The following is a 20,605-nucleotide window of genomic DNA, read 5'->3' on the forward strand; positions in this document are numbered from 1 at the left end:
CTGGACGTCGGACTAGGACGTCCCTTGGACGTAGATATGCAGTTCAAAATTTGAACGTCTATGAAGGGTTTTTCCTGGACGTCTGTAGAACGTGCAGAACAGGTTCAGGAAATCGACATAAGAACTTTTTATGCAAATAAACATGACAAAGTTCTGACTTTAAAAAAAAAAAAAAAAAAGTAAATATCACGTGTATTTTTATAAAACATTTAGGTGTTAAAACAGTGTAATATTTATATGTATAAAAACATAATGACAGTACTATAATGCAGCCATTTAATTATGTTATTAATATTACTAATATTATTCATTTTTTTATGTGTAGTATTTTTCACTGAGACATTGACAGAAACAGCCGCTTACATCTATGTGTGATTAAGTTAAGTTAAAGTTTAAGTTAAATGGATGTAAAGAGATTTAAATATAATAGATAAATAGATTTAAATATTTAATAATAAAAATACAGAATATTAACACAATATTATTGTTTATTGTATATTTTAATAATAAAAGTATTTTTAATAAATATATTTTAATTTAATTTAATAAATAGATCTCTTTTTAAACGTGCGCTCGCGTGAGGGGCATTAACGTAGTGACGTAAACGTGATGGCGCAAGCAGCCGCGGAGACGGAAGATATTGATATTGTGTATTACCAAAGACTGAAGATATAAAAACCACGATAGATCTGTTGTGTAATTTATTTAATTCTACGTTAAGGACACTTTATAAAACCTACAGAGGATAGGACCCAACTTGACCAACGAATAGCCTTCACAAGGCAACGCAGCTATTTTAAAATTTAAACAGTAACGGTCTCTAACGGTCATCTGAGAGACGGACGGGTGCTAAGCCGAAGGTAAGCTATATAAATGTACCTTTATTCGTCGTTTTGTCAATCTAATGTTAGATTTCACTTTAGATGGTCAGTGAAGTTACAGTCAGAGGTAAATTTATGTTGATCCCTTTTAATTGTCTAAATTAGTCAGTAAAACACCTAACTTCACAATAATGTAATAATGTAAGATTTTTAAAACTGTATCTTGTGTTAAGTGTGTGTTCTTGTAATAAAATAGACTTTCACTAAATTCACTAAAGACTAAATATCAGTCTGGCAGTATTTTCTGATCATATGTTTACCAAAGAGGTTATAATGAGGATTGTGAAGCTATATTTGTAGTTATAATCGTTTATATTTCAATTTTGTTTTCAGGGCAGTTCATGAAGACAAGATGAGATGAGATGTTTTGTCAACCTGGACAGAAGTTCCGCCTGCCACACCAGACTCTCTGCTGTATATGGAGGCCTGTCCACTAGCACATGGGTTTTTGGAGCCAGGGAGCTCTTGCAGGGAAGAAGATTTTCCAAGGACCCCCTCATAAATATAACAGTGTTTATGGCTAAAGTTAATGTGGATAGGAGTATAATGAACATAATGTGATTGTTTTATTGGTGCAAATGGTCCCTATTTTATATGAACTGTTTAATAATACAGCACAGTATAGGTACTATATTTTCCACATTTTACACCTGGTCAGGAAAAAAACACGCATAAGTTGCATTGGTGTATAAGGCACATTTTACTGTTACTTTCAGAAATAAGGTAAATACTGATAAATAAAACAAATGTTAATAAACTTAACAAGCATTATAAACAATGTAAACATGTAATTTACTTTTCCTCATTCCAAATCATTTAAATTAATTGGCATTCAGAACAGATATATACAGGGTGGGCCATTTATATGGATACACCTTAATAAAATGGGAATGGTTGGTGATATTAACGTTCTGTTTGTGGCACATTATAAGTGTTCAGAAACTTGTAAATAACTCATGAAAGAATAAAGTTACGTTAAAACCAAGCACACCATTGTTTTTCTTGTGAAATTCCCAATAAGTTTGATGTGTGATGTATCCATATAAATGGCCCACCCTGTATATATATATATATATATATATATATATATATATACACTCCTGAGCAAAATCTTAAGACCAGGGGAAACATTACAAGTATTCACATTTTGTGCTGGTGGATCGTAACCAGGTTGTAAGTACTGCTTCAAAATGGCAAAAGGAGAAACTGGAGCAGGAGCCAAAAAATAGAGAGCAGACAATTCATAGAAAACTTAGGAAAACTCAAACAGGCTGTTCATCAGCTGATCAAAAGTTTAAGACCATAGCCTTAAAAAGTTAAAATCTGCCGAAAATATGGCTTTGATGTCATTGTTCTTCAGGCAGTCACACTGTCATGACCTCCTGGTGGCACAGGCAAAAAGGCTTACTGTCTTTGAACGTGGCAGGATTGTTGAGCTGCACGTGCAACGCCTCGCACAACGCACCATCGCTGCCGAGATTGGACACAATAAGACAGCCATTTCACATTTCTCAAAAGATCCTGAGAGTTATGAGACAAAAAAGTCAAGTGGTAGACCCAAAGAAAATTCACCTGTATTGAGCCAGAGGATCTGACGGGCTGTCCATGAAGACACAGACTGATCCTCGACCCAAATTGAGGCCCTTACTGATGCTGACTGTGGCCCAAAAACCACAAGACAGCATCTGCAAGAGAAGGGCTTCAAGAACAAAAAACATCTTCAAAGGCCAGATCTCCTCCCATGCCACGAACTTGCCCGTTTGGAATTTGCAAGGGAGCACCAAACATGGGACACTGAAAGATGGAAAAAAGTTTTATTCTCTGACTAAAAAAAATGTAACCTGGATGGTCCTGATGGCTTCTAATGTTACTGGCATGACATGGAGATCCCACTAGAGATGTTTTCTACACGACACAGCGGAGGAGGCTCCATCATGATCTGGGTGCTTTTTCCTTCAATGGGAAAATTAAGCTTCAGGTTGTGTAGGGGCGTCAAACGGCCGCTGGCTTTGTAGACATGTTGCAGTGGGCGTCCCTCTTGACTGAGGGCCCTCGTCTGTGCGGTGATGACTGGGTCTTTCAATAGGACAACGCTGCAGTTCACGACGCCCACCTGACGAAGGTGAATAACGTCGCTCTTTTGGACCTTTCTGTGTGCTCCCCTGATCTAAATTGCATTGAGAATGTTTGGGGATGGATGGCAAGGGAAGTTTACAAAAAAATACGTCAGTTCCAGACTGTGGATGCCCTTCGTGAAGCCATTTTCACCACATGGACACACATTATATTAGGGGTGTGACAAGACACTTATCCCATAAGACGAGACGACACTGGGTTCACAAGAACGAGACAAGACGAGAATTTTAATCTTTTCTTAAGAAATTCTCAATGATTAAATATATAGGGAAAATAGTCTTTTATTCAACTGAAAAAGACAAAATGCAAAAAAATGTAGGAACTTTATGAAATTAAACTTCCATTTTAATGGAATTATATGCAGTAATAAACAACATTTAAACAAGAGCTTCACGATTCTGGATAAATTGTGAATCCCAGTTGTTGTTAATAAATTGGAGATCATGATTCTGGAGAAAAAAGATTAGAAAACTTATGTACTAAACAAAATAACATAATTTACTAGTGGTTTTGACAAACTGTTCATTGCTTAAGTCTTTTAAAAACATATTCATTTAAACAAAACAAAACAAAACAAAACAAAAAAAAAACATTCAATGAAGATAGTCAGTGTCTCACTTCATTAAGACTTGTTTGACTATTGAAATCTCCTGAATGAATGATTCAGTGACATACTTTTTTCAAACGGGCAGTTGTCGCCACCTCCTGGCGGAAGATGATAAGCGTTACTATACATACAATATAGTTTCGTTTTGATCGCTACTCTAGACAGTAAGTGTTTATACCCTAACTATATAAACTTTAATTCCAGTACCCAGTTAATTAAATGTCTGTTACACAGAAATAATGATTATAATGTCGTTGAAAATACTGTTTGTGTTGCTCTTTCTGGGTTCACATTTACCCCGACCCTCTGATTCATTAACACGGGCAGCGACAAAACGATAAAAAGACGTTGTAAAAACTTTCATTCTGCCTCTTCGGGGGACGTCATTTCAACGTCGTTTGGACGTACTTTTACTCATTCGTTACAATTAATAGGTGAACATAATGTATGTTTTGTATGTTATTTGTTACAGTTGTTATCCACTGTTCAATGAGTTAAATTTCTTTTATTTTCATGGTTTTTGTACATTGTGTCTGTAAGTTTATTTACAAGTACAAATAAAAATTATAATAACATAAACATGATTTTTACTTGAATGCAGCCTAAGAGTGTATATATTATGTCCAGAAACAGTATAAATGACATCTAACTGAGACTGCAGTTGACCTTATAAGACGTTGAAAATACGTCCATAATGACCAGATCTTAACTAAATTTTAACCTTATAGAGACAATATTGGACGTCCAGAAGACGTCATGAAAAGACGTAAAAACTTTCATTCTGGCTCTTCAGGGGACGTCATTTCAACGTCCGACAAAGACGTTGAAATGACGTCGTTTGGACGTACTTTTGCTCAGTGGGTGAGAAGCTGTTAGAGTTTACAAAGATATTCAGCATTGAAGTTGAATACTCCCGTGTTTTGTGTGTATTTTGCATCCGATTTTTGTTAGTTCGTACGAGGTGGTGGATGTCGTTGCTTATTTTTTTGGTGAGGAGAGTTGGCTGATTCGTTAGATAGGATCCTGTTTTGTTCGTGCTCTCGGACTGATCGCCATTGGACAGGATTGCGGCCTGGTCGGATCAAGCGTAGCCTTTAGGATCACGGGGACAATTGTTGGAGGTCATAGAGTTAAAGGAACATTATCTGGACACCTTTCAGCGCTCCGTCCATGACCCCAGTGTGGTGATGTACTTTAGTTTCTTCATTTTCCACTGAACGCTGGTAAGCAAGTAATCTTTTCTTTCAACAAGTATAAAGACTAAACTGTGCTTTAAAGGAAATCTCTCATACGTGGACCGGTGACATGTGAATTTACCTGCAAAGTGATTCACATACTCTTTCGCAAGTCTATGAACATTCTGAATTTTTGAATGGACTGAGTATCATTTTCCTGGACTTTTGAAGTGAATTTCTTAACATTTGAACTGAACTGATTTAACCCTGATTGTGAATGTTACCCTTTTCAGTGCTGTAACAAAGGAACACTGATTGTTGTTTAAGGTACAACAGAAACGGTCACGCTGTTATTTTCTTTATCATTGTCAATCTTTGATTTGATTCCAAATTGACTGGATTTGAAATACTTTCACTTTGCCAGTAAAGAAACAAAAGAAGAGAAAGAAGTTATAGCTCATTTAATTTGTCTCTTGATTGTACTAAATCTTTCTGTTTATGTAAATTGAAACTGTGTGCATTGAGTTGAGTCTCTTATACTAAGGAGTGGGGGCATCTCACCTATTCTGTTAGATTTAGGGGAGGGTGGGTTGTGCAGTCAAAAGCTTGTATCTAAAGTCATTTGCACGCTTGCACGCTCACACACACACTCCAGGTTCCACCGTGTATAAAGTAAATCCTGGAGCCCACCTCACCTCATCTGTTATACAGAGACCTAAAGCATTGGGTGGGGGGACTAAGATCCTGTTACTCACTCAGTCTTCCTTAGTTAATAGTTTAATATCTCCCCCACAAGGCGGCGGCATATTCCCCTCCGCCACATAAACTATTGTTTAATCCTTACAGATATTTAGAGCACATTTAATCATCATAAGGAGCATTAAATGAGATTAAAAATCCTTTTTTTAATATGCTAGATTTGTCTTATTCGTTAATATATAAGATTAGAAGTACCACAACCCAGATTTTGTTTATTAAAGCACCAAATAACATTGACTTCAACAAAACATTGGATTTTAAAAATGTGAATTTTATTTTTTACAGACATTGAAAACGAATAACATTTATTTGACTTTACTTAGAATGATGTTACATTCGTTTCTTACCACTGAATTAAGGATGATGTGCTTCTCTCTTTTGGTCAGTGCACAAAAACGCCTCCGTTAACATCATGTTCTCTTCAATTAGACGTGTCAAATTTCCCTGAAATCACAATATTTACTCTCGTATATATATTATTTATAAGTAATTATTTATTAAAGAGAACAATCAACGAATGTTAGTCAGTCAGTAAAACGAAATGACCATTAATTTTTGAATTACGCGAGTGAGCGGCTTTCTGTGGAACGCAGGATTGAGCGTGTGCTAGAGAAGCGTGTGCAGAGGCGCGCAGAAAAGAAATATACAAACAAACCCAGTGTTAATAATATGATTTTCTGACTACGCTTAACCTTGTCTTAATTTTAGCTATAAAATCGGAATTATATTATCATTATAATGCGATTTGACCACTTTGATGTCTACACTTTATTAAACGCTTATTTCAGACATGAAATTCTGCAAAAAAAAAAAGTTTGTTTATGATGAAAAAAGAATACATTTCAGCATTAGAATAATCAGAAAGATCTGCAAAGTTTTTATTAGTTTACATGGATATGACAACTAAAAATAACCTGCAGGGAACGTTCCTGGAACGTTCTCTGTAGGTTATAAAAATAAAACCTAAAAATTACCTGCAGGGAATGTTCTTTTTAGGTTATAAAATTAATCCAAAAAATAACCTGCAGGGAATGTTCTGGGAATGTTCTCATTTGGTTCCCACAAAAATAACCAAACGGGAACCATAGGGGAACGTTAGGGGAAACGTTAAAGTCTAGCGCAAACTCTGGTGCAGAATGATGCGCTTGAAGCAACACAGAGTCACAGCGCACAGACACAGTGTTCCAAATAGAGAAGTTCAAAGCACAAAGGGAAGAGAGATTGATGTGTAGTGCATTAAATCTGTGCGTACGTTTATTGAGCCTTTTATTTGAACAGTTTTAAATTTCAGTTACTGCCCTGGTGAAAAAAACAGCATATGCTGGTAGCTATGTTTTGATGCTGGAATGCTGGTTAGGTAGGTTTTGATGCTGGTTTAAGCTGGTCCTTTGCTGGTTTATGCTGGTCCTTTGCTGGTTCATGCTGGTCTTTGACCAGCAACGTGACCAGCAAAAACCAGCAAAGGACCAGTTTTAACCAGCTAAGGACCAGCATAAACCAGCAAATGACCAGCTTAAACCAGCATCAAATCCTACCTAACTAGCATTCCAGCATCAAAACATACCTACCAGCATATGCTGGTTTTTTCACCAGGGTGTGCTCGTGAAGAACGATTCATAGTGCTCTCTACTCCAGTGTTGTGATTTAACACGATTTAGAAACAGCACGAAACTCCAGCAAGATAAAGTCATTTTATACAAAACCATTTATCTTTATTTACAGATCAAGTATAACATTATTAGGAACATTTAATAATCTTGGATTTTATTGTCTTGGATGACTCTTGTAACTGCATGTGACACACAGTTTGAATACTGGAGGATGACAGACAGCCGCAGCAGAGAGTAGAGTTTACGTGAACTTAAATATTCATCTGTACCTCACATTAAACAATGAAACTGCTTCAGAACACTCGAAATATAGTGCACAGAAACTTTGAGCTTCATAATATTTTTGTGGCTTTCCTGAGGCTTAACAATAACACAGTAGTATACACAGAATATCAGATTTGGATGGGTCTTGTCTCTCCGATACCTCGATCCAGAAGAAAATGTCAGTTTTGCAGTTTTCCGATACTGAATATCGGATCGGCGCACCCCTAGTAAGGACTCATTTTGGCATCAAGTGAGGACTCCAGGTGGAGCATCAATTGCAGTCGGACTAACTTGTAACCTTTATTAACTAGTGTTTGTACAGCACAAATTGATCTTTGCTTGACCAATCAGTGGAAAGGTGTGTTTCATGTCCAAATATTATCAGATCAAATATTATCAATTTTCTATCCCGAAAAATAAAATATAAAAAGCCAAATTCAGTTTTTTTTTTCTTTTTACAAAAATGAAAAAAGGTGCTGCTTTCTCATATTTCTGCATTCAGTATTAAATCAGGAAAACAAATGATCGCAATGTACACAGTCTGTACTGTTCCAGTATAAGCAGGCTGAATACAAATTAAAATACAAAATCCTTTTCAATAACCTTGAGTTGAAAATTTTAAAGTAATATTTATAGTAATAAAATCTTCTCTCAAGTAGTTTTGGGAATATTTTTGGGAATATCTGGGTCCTATTTGTTGAGTCAAATCTGAAGTCATTTCAGTCTGAGTCTAAAGTCTATTAAAATGGGACTTGACTCTGAGTCACTCTTTGTGCCTGGTTTAATAATTTATATCTATGATATGTATTACATCTGTGTCTTTCAGCAATTACATTGGACACATGAGTCAAGCACTAATAACTCATCTTTGATTTTCTATATATTCTCTGCAGTGTTTCCAGCTTTCATATTACACAGAAGGGCTGTGCTGCTCTGATTTCAGCTCTGAGATCAAACCCCTCACACCTGAGAGAACTGGATCTGAGCGGTAATAAACCAGGAGACTCAGGAGTGAAGCTGCTCTCTGCTCTACTGGAGGATCCACACTGTAAACTGGAGAAACTACAGTGAGTCTCATCACATCTCAGTCAAGGCCGCATTAACCATTGGGCTAGGCGGGGCTGAAGCCCCCGGGGACCGAGCAAGGAGGGGGCCCGTGATTGGCTGTGGAGAAGATTGACTGGTCATCAGTAGCGCTGATCACCAAAGCCACACCACGCCCCCCACATATTAGCGCTAATAGGAGCTTTTCCGTAAATTCCATGCATTACCATTAGAGATTAAAACTTCGCGTTTGAATTTGGTTTACAAATCCAATGCATTTATTCTATATTTTACTTTCGAATGACCTGTGCACATATCTCAGGTGATCGCTGTGCCTATTGTCCGCATTCACCTCTCATCACTTCGATCTGCATAATCTGGAAATGGTAGGCTACGCAATAGAATTTATCTTCGATAAGTAAAAATGTCAGCTTTTCTAAAAACAAAGGGACTATCTGAAAAAATGAGGAGAGGGGAAAACATGAGTCAAAACATGAGTCAAATCCACATCTAGGTTATTTTACTAACGCTGATGATGATGTGAAAGTTGTGGAATACCAAGTGAACATGGACACGGCACATGGAGCAGATAAATTGTTCCCACAGATTTAAGTTTAGTTTTATTGTAAACTTGCCGGATGTATAGCCTATTGCTTTTTGTGTTTGAACAACATATATTCGCTTATGGATTGAGAGATAACCTGGTTGAAATATGTAAATCATTTTGTGCATCATGATGTAGACTAATCCTTTAATTTAAATTCATATTAAGCATTGTGGTTTAAAACAAATTTAACTGTTCAAGGACATTAAGCAGCAAGGGAGAATTAATTTTGGCAAATGCGTGCGTTAAGATAATTTCAGCCTGATACGCACAGCGTGCACCTGCTCGTACAGCGCCGGACTAAACTTGAGTTCTTTTTCGCGCCTTGCACTTAAACGTTCACATACACATAGTTACATGCCAAAGTGTCTGCCTGCTCATCAACGCAGTCATTTGTGTCTTAAAAATGAACATAGTGTAAGGTAAAGCATGTGTAGTAGTAGGCAATATGAGATCTTGTCATTATATGATGAGATTTTAAAGGGATAGTTCACCCAAAAATAAAAATACTGTCATCATGTGCTCACCCTCAAGTTGCTCTAAACCTGTATGAATTTCTTTGTTCTCCTCAACATTTCTGGTCCCCACTGACTCCAATAGTGTTTTTTTTTTTTAGTGGTTAATAGTGGTTTGCCAGTATTGTTTCAACTATATTTTTTGTGTTCAACAGCAGAAGGAAACTCATACAGGTTTAGAACAACAACAGAATTTGTGTGAACTATTCCTCTAAAGCAGCCTAGATGCTGTTACCATTTGTGTCAAACATTAGAAAAAAAGCACTCACTGTCCTTGACTGAATCAATAAATTACGCTTTTTTTCTGTTCTAATGTAAGTCGTGACTGTTTACTTGTCTTCAGTAAGCTTGTTTTTTTTTTTTTTTTTTTTTTTGAATGATGAAATTTTAATGCAAAGAAATTGATAGGATAAAAATCCTATATATATATATATATATATATCATTATTGTGATGGGGGGCCCTGCAGTTGTTACATGTCTCCTAGTGTTTTTCCCCCAGTGTTTCTTGTTGTTTTGGTTTGTTCCGTTTGCTCCCCCTCTTGGTTTAGTGTTTTTGGTTTAGTCTTACCCATATTTGGACTTCCCCTTGTTATCTCGTTTGTAGCCACTCCCCTGTTTCTGTATATATAGTGTTCTTTGTGCCTCACTCCCCTTGTCGGTCTTTATTGTTGATTTGTGTTTCTACGTGTGTGGATTATCGCTCTGTGTTCCTGCCAGTTCCTCTTGGAAGTGATTAAAATAAGATTTGTGTCGTACGTTGTATCCTGTCTTCCATCCAGCACCAGCAACCTCTAACAGAAAAGACCGACCAAAAACAAAGGATGACCTGGGCTGATGACCTCCTCCTAAACCTGCAACAAGGTGAGCGTTCGCTGGAGGAATATGTGGAGGAGTTTTTGAGTGTTTACCATCTGGTGAGATGGAGTGACAAGATGGTTAACGCATGTTTCCAGATGGGACTCAAAGATGATAGTTTGTTTCAATTGATTAGTCCTAATGATTGCTACCGTCCTGTAGCAGACTTTATAAATTTTGTTCTTGATTTATGTGGTTCCTCGTTCCAAGTCATGGTGGAGGATGGTAATCCTCCTCCCATCTGGAAACATGCAGTCGCCCCACCTCACCAACAGCCAGAGCCCTCCGCATATCACTCCAGCGACCTCACACCCTCCTTGTCTCCTGCGTGTCCCCAAGTCTACCTTAGTTCCACGATGGTCCTCAGCCCAGCACCTCAGGCCGCCGCCACGCCAAAGCCTGCACGCAAGATGGCAGCCGCCACGCCAGCGTCTGCTCGCAGGATGGCCGCCACGCCAGAGCCTGCACGCAAGATGGCAGCCGCCACGCCAGAGCCTGCTCGCAAGATGGCCGCCACGCCAGAGTCTGCACGCAAGATGGCCGCCACGCCAGAGTCTGCACGCAAGATGGCCGCCACGCCAGAGTCTGCACGTAAGATGGCCTCCGTTCCTGAGCCCCCGGCCAAGATGGCCTCCGTTCCTGAGCCCCCGGCCAAGATGGCCTCCGTTCCTGAGCCCCCGGCCAAGATGGCCGCCAAGCCTGAGCCCCCGGCCAAGATGGCCGCCAAGCCTGAGCCCCCAGTCATGATAGCTGGAATGAACATTATGGACAGGGCAATCCCACTGGAGTTCACGGCTCCTATTATCTCCCCTGATTCTCCTGAGCCTCCGCTGGTTCCGCCCAGCCTTCCTGAGCCTCTGCTGGTTCCGCCCAGCCTTCCTGAGCCTCCACTGGTTCCGCCCAGCCTTCCTGAGCCTCCGCTGGTTCCACCCATCCTTCCTGAGCCAAGTCAAGCCACGGCTATAGTTCCTGAGTCAAGTCAAGTTGTAGCTGTGTTCCCCGAGTCAAGTCAAGTTGCAGCTACTGAATCAAGTCAAATTGCAGCTGCGTTTCCCGAGGCAAGTCAAGTTTCTGAGTCACGTCAAGTTGCAGCTGCAGCTACTGAGTCAAGTCAAGTGGCTGAATCAAGTCAAGCCAAAGCTGTCGTTCCTGAATCAAGTAAAGTCACAGCGGTTCCCCATGAGTCAAGCCAAGTTGTTGCGGGCATTCCTGAGTCAAGTCTCATAACCGTTGTGGTTCCTGAGTCAAGTCACGTCACGGCTGAGTCACGTCACGGCTGAGTCAAGTCACGTCACGGCTACATCTCCTGAGTCAAGTCAAGTTCCTGGTGCTTCTCATGAGCCAAGACAAAGTCCAGCTCGCCCTCCAGAGCCGGAGCTCTGCCCAGCTCGCCCTCCAGAGCCGGAGCTCTGCCCAGCTCGCCCTCCAGAGCCGGAGCTCTGTCCAGCTAGCCCTCCTGAGTCGGCTCCTCCTTCAGCGCGCCCTCCTGAGCCGGCGCTTCATCCAGCGCTCTCTAGGGCTGGCAGTACTGTAAATTCCCCCAAGAAAATTTTGGGGGGGGGCTACTCCCCTGTTCAGCCATGGCCTCCTGGACTATCTGCCCGGCCATGGCCTCCTGAGCCCCCAGACCCGCCATGGCCACCTGAACTGTTTACCCGGCCATGGCCTCCTGAGCCCCCAGATCCACCATGGCCTCCTGGACTATCTGCCCGGCCATGGCCTTCTGAGCCCCCAGACCTGCCATGGCCACCTGAACTGTTTACCCGGCCATGGCCTCCTGAGCCCCCAGATCCGCCATGGCCTCCTGAACTGTTTGTCCCGGCCATGGCCTCCTGAACTCCCTGATCCACCATGGCCTCCTGAACTGTCTGTCCGGCCATGGCCTCCTGAACTCCCTGATCCACCATGGCCTCCTGAACTGTCTGTCCGGCCATGGCCTCCTGAACTCCCTGATTCACCATGGCCTCCTGAACTGTCTGTCCAGCCATGGCCTCCTGAACTCCCTGATCCGCCATGGCTCCCTGATCCGCCCTGGAGGCTTTCCCTAGCTACTATGTTCCTGTCCCGTATCAGCCTCCAGGGCGCCCGCCCTCCCTCCCCAGTTGTATTGTTACGGTGCGGGACGCACCTACCGGGAGGGGGGGGTAATGTTACATGTCTCCTAGTGTTTTTCCCCCAGTGTTTCTTGTTGTTTTGGTTTGTTCCGTTTGCTCCCCCTCTTGGTTTAGTGTTTTTGGTTTAGTCTTACCCATATTTGGACTTCCCCTTGTTATCTCGTTTGTAGCCACTCCCGTTTCTGTATATATAGTGTTCTTTGTGCCTCACTCCCCTTGTCGGTCTTTATTGTTGATTTGTGTTTCTACGTGTGTGGATTATCGCTCTGTGTTCCTGCCAGTTCCTCTTGGAAGTGATTAAAATAAGATTTGTGTCGTACGTTGTATCCTGTCTTCCATCCAGCACCAGCAACCTCTAACAGCAGTAAGTCACAGCCCCGGGGCCCAGTGAGGTCTTAATGCGACCCTGATCTCAGTAACTATAAGGTTTCGAGTAAAAAGTAAAATTACTCAGATGTTTTCTATAGCAGTGGTTTTGATTGTTGTCCTCTTAACCTCAGTCCAAACCTTTTTTAACATTAATTAATTAATTGCGATCTTATTAATTGTGATATTTTGATGGAGCCTTTTTTCAAAACCAGTACTGTAGTGTTTTATATATATATATATATATATATATATAATGTGACGAGTCGACTGCCTCCCCCCTAATTGTCAGCTGTACCCCGTCGGTAATCGCCGCCCTTCACCAGGCTCCCGACGGGAGTGGGCGTGTGGGAGGAGGAGGGGCGCTGAAACATCCAGGTCTGGCGGCGTGTGATGAGGCACACCTGATGTGAATGAAGCCTCATCACCGCCGCTGTTAAAATGCCGAGCGCGCCTCTCCTCAGGAGACCGGTCTCTTCCCCGTGCATGCACGCTGGTGTCCTCGTGGGTCCAGGAAGGGGTGAAGAGGGATGAGCGCCACCGTAGGACGAGCTGCCGGACCCCGCGGGTCCGGATGAGGACCGCACCCGTGACGGCTGACGGGCCAGGTTGCCGGGTCGTTTTATCCCCCCAGAAGTGCCGCGTAGATAGAGGAGGACGATGCCGCTAGAGAAGCCGCCGCCCCTCGCATCCCGGACCTGAGCGGGGAGCGCGTGCGGCCGCCGGACTCCGCCCCTTACCTGGACCCTTCCCTTTGGAACACTACCCCTCCTTCACGGAACCCGTCACGTCGAGGACACCAGATCCCCCTTTTATTTTGGACACTTTTTTCCCCTCTTTTTGGACACTTTGTTTTATTGTTTAATAAAAGCCTCTCCGAGGCCTGACGTCACGCCCACTGTGTCTGTCGCTTTGCTCCACCCCTGTGACAATATATATATATATTACTGCACACAAGTATTAGAGTGCACTCAGGCTAAATACACGAGTTGCGTCCGAGTTTTCAGCCAAATGAATATTGAATGCAACTTCCAAAGGGAAAATATAGAAATATATGAGGTGGCAATGATGGCCTCACCAGTATAGGGCAAAATGTCCACAATATTGATACAAATATTTCAACTAAAGGAATGGGTCATTCCAGCTGGAATCATCAAATGGTCCCCACCTGACCCTCTCAGATTTGTCTGAAAAAAAATCTATGTGATGGGTAATATGCCCAATAGATCATATACAATTTTAGATCTCTACTGTGCATACTTTTTTTTTTACAAAAAATCTGTAAAAAAAAAAAAAAAAGTTTGTTTTTCACCCCGTTTTGGCATCACTGTCTGAGTGACCATGTTCAGACTAAAATATCTCCAGAACTATTTGTGCCAGGTCCATGAAATTTTCTGGGCTAAGAGTCTTAGTCCAGAACTGCATGAATTACAACTTACAGCACTGTTACTGAATTTACACCTGAATGCTGGCCCTCTACTTTCTTTGAAACTATTACTTTAAGGGTTTTCAGATGTCCATAGAAACCTCAATTTTCAATGTATAAGCATCAAACTTGGTAAATGGTCTGATATGTACCATGTCTTTCACATCCTTTGACATCAGACAATAGAGTCTTATGGATGTTGAGATATTAAGGTTCAAAAATGGACCTCTGAGGAGGTCAGGTGGGGAACTTTTCCAAAATTTGATGATTCCAGCTGGAATGACCCTAATATGTTTTGCATAATATCTAAGTTAATTCTAAAACAAACAAACAAACAAACAAACAAAAAAACCTTCAGCAATGCTTGTGCCATATAATACCAAAATAATTTATGTTAAATTTATGTTTTGATTCTGATTCTGATAATTTGCTTTTAATAATGGAGTACAATCCAACATGGATTTATTTAAATAAAAATACAGGTATGTTTTATTATAAAGAAAAAGATTGTGATTCTTACACTGCTTGAAGATCCCATAATAACTCAATATATCTTTACAGTATCTCAATTAAAATATTGTTTATATCTTGTCAGTGGTATCATATTTTTAAATATAATTTTTAATTAAAATAATTATGGTGATTCTCTCTTTTTTTTTTTTTTACCCCAAATACCACCTTTTTATATTCTTCAGTTATTGAAAATCTGTTGATTTAATTACATTGAATAAAAATAAAAAATATTAAGAAGTTGTTTGTTTCAAAACAGAAGCCTGTAATTTTAACGATTCTCATTTGCTACATAAGTCTGTAATAATTTTAAATGTGCCTTTTACATAGGTCCATCTTTAGCCCCATTGTAAACTACCACACACAAGTCACAAAATATAAATGATCAAATTGACAAATATTTCTCCAATTAATGAGTAACAGATTTACAAGTACTCAGTGGCACCAAGACTTGAATATTTTAGTCTGTTTGAAGAGTATTTATATAAGAAGGGACACCATTAATAAATGCTATTTGACCTAATTCTGTATGAGAAAAAAAAAAAGATTGATCTATATTTTACAAAAAATCAATGCACATTCTCCACCAGTCCTGTGTAAACTACGGCATGCAAAGTTTTATTTATTTATTTTTTAATATTGTGAGATGGCGGAGCACAAGAGTACAACACAGTCTGAAGGAGCTGCTCACTTAACGATCACTAAACGTTGGTCTGTTTGTGTAATGATGCAGCATAGCGCTGCTGACAGACAGCTCTTGTTAAACTCGTGAAGTGAAAGTCCGCCAAGCAGCCTGAGATCCGTGCAGCTACTGTTGGATCATCTGGTTGAAATGAAAGATAGAGCTGCGTGTCATCAGCATAGCAGTGGTAAGAGAAGCCATGTGCCTGTATGATGGGCCCCAGTGATGTAGTGTAAATGGAGAAGAGGAGGAGTCCAAGAACTGATCCCTGAGGAACCCCAGTGGCCAGATGATGTGCTTTGGATACCTCCCCTCCCCAGGCCACTCTGAAAGACCTACCTGTGAGATAGGATTCAAACCAGCGAAGTGGAATCCCTGTGATACCCAGTGATGAGAGGGTGGACAGGAGGATCTGATGATTGACTGTGTCAAAAGCAGGAGAAAGATCCAGCAAAATGAGTACTGATGATCTGGAATCAGCTTTTGCAATCCGCAAGGCTTCAGTAACTGACAGTAGTGCAGTTTCAGTTGAGTGGCCACTCCTGAACCCTGACTGGTTAGCATCCAATGAACTGTTCTGTGCGAGAAATAGTGATACCTGGTTAAAAACGACTAGTTCAAGTGTTTTTGCTGTGAATGGAAGGAGAGAGATCGGTCTATAGTTATCTATAAGTGAAGTGTTTAATGTAGGTTTTTTGAGCAGTGGGGTTACCCGAGCCTGCTTGAATGCAGTGGGGAAAGTGCCTGTGAGGAGAGATGTGTTGATGATGTGTGTGAGTGCTGGTAAGAGTGTAGGAGAGATTGCTTGGAGAAGGTGAGAGGGGATAGGATCTAGTGGGCATGTTGTAGGATGACTGGAGAGGAGAAGTTTGGATACTTCTGCCTCAGAGAGGGGACAGAAGGAGAAGAGTGGGGTGTTAGCTGTGGATGTTGTTTGTATTGTTTCCTGTATGTGTGGAGACGAGAACTGGCTGCTAATAGTTGTCGTTTTGTTAGTAAAGAATGTGGCGAAATCGTCGGCTGTTATAGAAATGGTGGGAGGTGGTGCGGGAGGGCAGAGGAGCGAATTGAATGTTTTGAAGAGGTAACGTGTGTTTGGAGCATTGTTGATCTTGGTGTGGAAGTATGAGGATTTGGCAGTATGGACTTGAGCAGAGAAGGATGAAAGCAAAGACTGATACATACTCAAGTCAGATGGATTTTTAGATTTGTGCCATTTCCTCTCTGCTGCCCTAAGTTTGGACCGATGTTCGCGGAGAACATCGGATAGCCAGGGGTTAGGAGGGGTGGCCCGTGATGGCCTGGAAGAGAGAGGACATATAGCGTCTAGGCAAGAAGTTAAAGTAGAGCATAAGGTGTTAGTAGCTGCATTAACCTCTAGAGATGAGAAAAGGGTTGTAGAGGGAAGAGAGGAGGACACTACAAAGGAAAGATGGAAGGGTGAGTGGGAGCGTAGGTTTCGTCTGAAAGTAACAGGTAGAGGGGTCGGAGGTGTACTGGCAGTAATATGCAAGTTGCATGTAATGAAGAAATGGTCAGAGATGTGTAGGGGTTTCACCAAACTGTTGTCTGCAACGCAATTGCGTGTGTAAATTAGGTCTAGGTGGTTGCCCGGTTTGTGAGTGCTTGTAGTAGCAAGGCGTTTGAAATCAAATGAAGCTAGGAGTGAGTGAAAGTCAGCAGCATAAGGCTTGTCCAGATGAATATTAAAATCACCAAAGACTAGAAATGGACTGCCATCCTCTTGGAATGAGGATAGCAGCCCATCCAGCTCATCTAGGAAGGTGCCCAGTTGACCAGGAGGGCGGTAAATGACCACAACGTGGAATTTAATTGGAGCTGTTACTGTGATCGCATGAGATTCGAAAGAGTTAAAGTTGCATAGCAGAGAGTGGTTAAAGAATTTCCATTTGTTAGAAATGAGTATTCCAGTACCCCCACCCCTCCCAGTGTGACGAGGGGTGTGAGGGAAAGAGAAGTTATTAGACAGAGCAGCAGGGGTTGCTGAGTTTTCTGGACGATTCCAGGGCTCAGTCAAGCCCAGGATACTAAGTGTCGAATGTGTGGAAAAAGCAGAAATGAAATCTGCTTTGTTAACAGCTGACTGGCAATTCCAGAGGCCGACAGTAAACGAGAAATGTTCAGTGGATGAAGTGGCGATAGGGCGAAGGTTAGTGAGATTGCTTTGACGCTTGCGTGTGATGTTAGAGCGTTGTCTGGTGATAACCAGAATGTACTGAAAGCACATGATAGAGGTGGAAAGAGCATGCAAGCAGGAAGTGTATGAAGGGAAAGTAAGAGGAGTACCTAAGTGCGTTGTCGGTTTCGTTGCTCGGTTAAAGTCGCGCAGGAAAAAGTCGCAGGTCTTTACCCTCGTCGGTCTTCACATGAGGAGGCTGAACACGGCGGCTGAATGCTTCCGCTGATGCTTCTGCGTCAGCTCGCAGATAATGAATATATACACAAGCGAATGGAAGTGGAGTGATAACAGCTGGACCCGCCTCCTGACTGAAGCCCAAAGTCTATATCTATGCAAATACCTTGAATCGAAACTAAGAGCGAGATGCTTCACACTTAAGTGCCCGCAGAATTTCAGCAATACTAATTTCAATAAGTGCAATCAAAGTGCTAATTAAAACGAAACAACAACCCTACAAATAGGCAGAGAACGAAAAAATACTTTCTAGCCCTACTTAATAATTTAAACAGTACCTGTGATACTAGTGTATTAAGCAAACACTTACGCGCAGACGCTGTTGCTATCTCCGTGGACAGAAGTGCTTCTCCCAAAGTTTGAGAGTGACCAAACAGTTTATATAGTTCACGGTCGCTGGACCCGCCTCCTGACTGAAGCCCAAAGTCTATATCTATGCAAATACCTCAAATCGAAACTAAGAGCGAGATGCTTCGCACTTAAGTGCCCGCAGGATTTCAGCAATACTAATTTCAATAAGTGCAATCAAAGTGCTAATTAAAACGAAACAACAGCTCTACAAATAGGCAGAGAACGAAAAAATACTTTCTAGCCCTACTTAATAATTTAAACAGTACCTATGATACTAGTGTATTAAGCAAACACTTACGCGCAGACGCTGTTGCTATCTCCGTGGACAGAAGTGCTTCTCCCAAAGTTTGAGAGTGACCAAACTGTTTATATAGTTCACGGTCGCTGGACCCGCCTCCTGACTGAAGCCCAAAGTCTATATCTATGCAAATACCTTGAATCGAAACTAAGAGCGAGATGCTTCACACTTAAGTGCCCGCAGGATTTCAGCAATACTAATTTCAATAAGTGCAATCAAAGTGCTAATTAAAACAAAACAACAACCCTACAAATAGGCAGAGAACGAAAAAATACTTTCTAGCCCTACTTAATAATTTAAACAGTACCTATGATACTAGTGTATTAAGCAAACACTTACGCGCGGACGCTGTTGCTATCTCCGTGGACAGAAGTGCTTCTCCCAAAGTTTGAGAGTGACCAAACAGTTTACATTCCTGAAAATCATAACTTTCAGCCAACTTAAGATAGTCATAACTTTTGTTACATTCAAGCTATGGACAAAATAAAAAAAGGGCTTGAACCCAGCTTTCATATGGAATCAAAACCTAAAGAAGGTAAAATTTCACCGTGTGTTGGGTTTTCCTAGATTTCATCACATTATTGCCTATATAGCACTACAAAAGGTTTGAAGAATGAGAACGATAAACTAGTTCAGTATTAGGAATCATGTGGGTAGAGTGCATTTAAATCAGTTTCTTAGTTTGTGCTTGTGTTGGCAAGTTGAAATGTTTATACCACTGATCCTGGTGCATAGAAACATTTTTGCTCATATAAACAAACACACAAACACACTCTCATCCTAAAATTTAAACACAATCTCTGAGATCATTCATGTTCTTCACTCTCTGCAGGCTGCATTACTGCAGTATTGGAGAGGAAGGCTGTGCTGCTCTGATTTCAGCTCTGAGATCAAACCCCTCACACCTGAGAGAACTGGATCTGAGCTACAATAAACCAGGAGACTCAGGAGTGAATCTGATCTCTGCTCTACTGGAGGATCCACACTGTAAACTAGAGAAACTATGGTGAGTGTTATTATATTACTCAACACAATAACTGTGTAAAAATATTGGCAAACAAAGTATTAAAGGGTTAGTTCACCCAAAAATGAAACTTCTGTCATCACTTCAAGTCATTTCAAAACAGTCTAACTTTCTTCTGTGGAAAATAACAGAAGATATTTTGAAAACTGTCTTTTGTCCACACATTGGAAAACAATTTGGTTGCCAACAATATTCAAATATCATCTTTTGTGTTTTACAGAAGAAAGAAGGTCATACAGGTTAGGAACAAAGAGAAGTAAATTATTATTTGTGGGTGACAACCCTTTAAGAATTAAAATGTAAATTATCAAATACAATGATTATACTGAATGTGCCCAAAACAAATGTATGTTTGTATATACACTTATAGACCATTGAACAACAATTTATATATATATATATATATATATATATATATATATACATATACAGTGCTCAGCATAAATGAGTACACCCCCTTTAAAAAGTACGAATTTAATCAGTAGCTCAATGAACAAAAGAACAATTTCCAAACTATTCACAAGACTGATTTTTATTGAACACTTATTTAACTCCATAACATGAAATTAAGGTTAATAATCTAACTTAGATCACAAAATCTTCAGTTTTACTCAAATTGGTTGAAGCAAAAATGAATACACCCCGCAACAAAAACTACTACATCTAGTATTTTGTATGAGCACCGTGATTTTTAAGGACAGCACCAAGTCTTCTAGGCATGGAATGAACAAGTTGGTGACATATTGCAACATCTGTCTTTTTCCATTCTTCAAGAATAACCTCTTTTAGAGCCTAAATGCTGGATGGAGAGTGATGCTCAACTTGTCGCTTCAGAATTCCCCACAGGTGTTCGATTGGGTTCAGATCAGGAGACATACTTGGCCATTCAATCACCTTCACCCTGTTCTTCTTCAGAAATGCAACAGTAGCTTTAGATGTGTGTTTTGGA

At 40.7% G+C, this 20,605-nt stretch overlaps 1 protein-coding gene across 1 annotated transcript; it reads left to right on the plus strand.

The window, feature by feature from the left end:
• The first annotated feature begins 2,215 nt into the window (after positions 1-2,215).
• LOC127162576 (ribonuclease inhibitor) lies at positions 2,216-19,696 on the plus strand. Its single transcript, XM_051105372.1, has 3 exons — positions 2,216-2,424; positions 8,326-8,499; positions 19,465-19,696. The coding sequence occupies exons 1-3, from the start codon at positions 2,216-2,218 to the stop codon at positions 19,640-19,642; spliced, it is 561 nt and encodes a 186-aa protein (XP_050961329.1). The 3' UTR covers positions 19,643-19,696.
• Positions 19,697-20,605: the final 909 nt, after the last annotated feature.

Source organism: Labeo rohita, unplaced genomic scaffold, assembly GCF_022985175.1.
Source record: "Labeo rohita strain BAU-BD-2019 unplaced genomic scaffold, IGBB_LRoh.1.0 scaffold_970, whole genome shotgun sequence".
NCBI classification, from domain to species: Eukaryota; Metazoa; Chordata; class Actinopteri; order Cypriniformes; family Cyprinidae; genus Labeo; species Labeo rohita.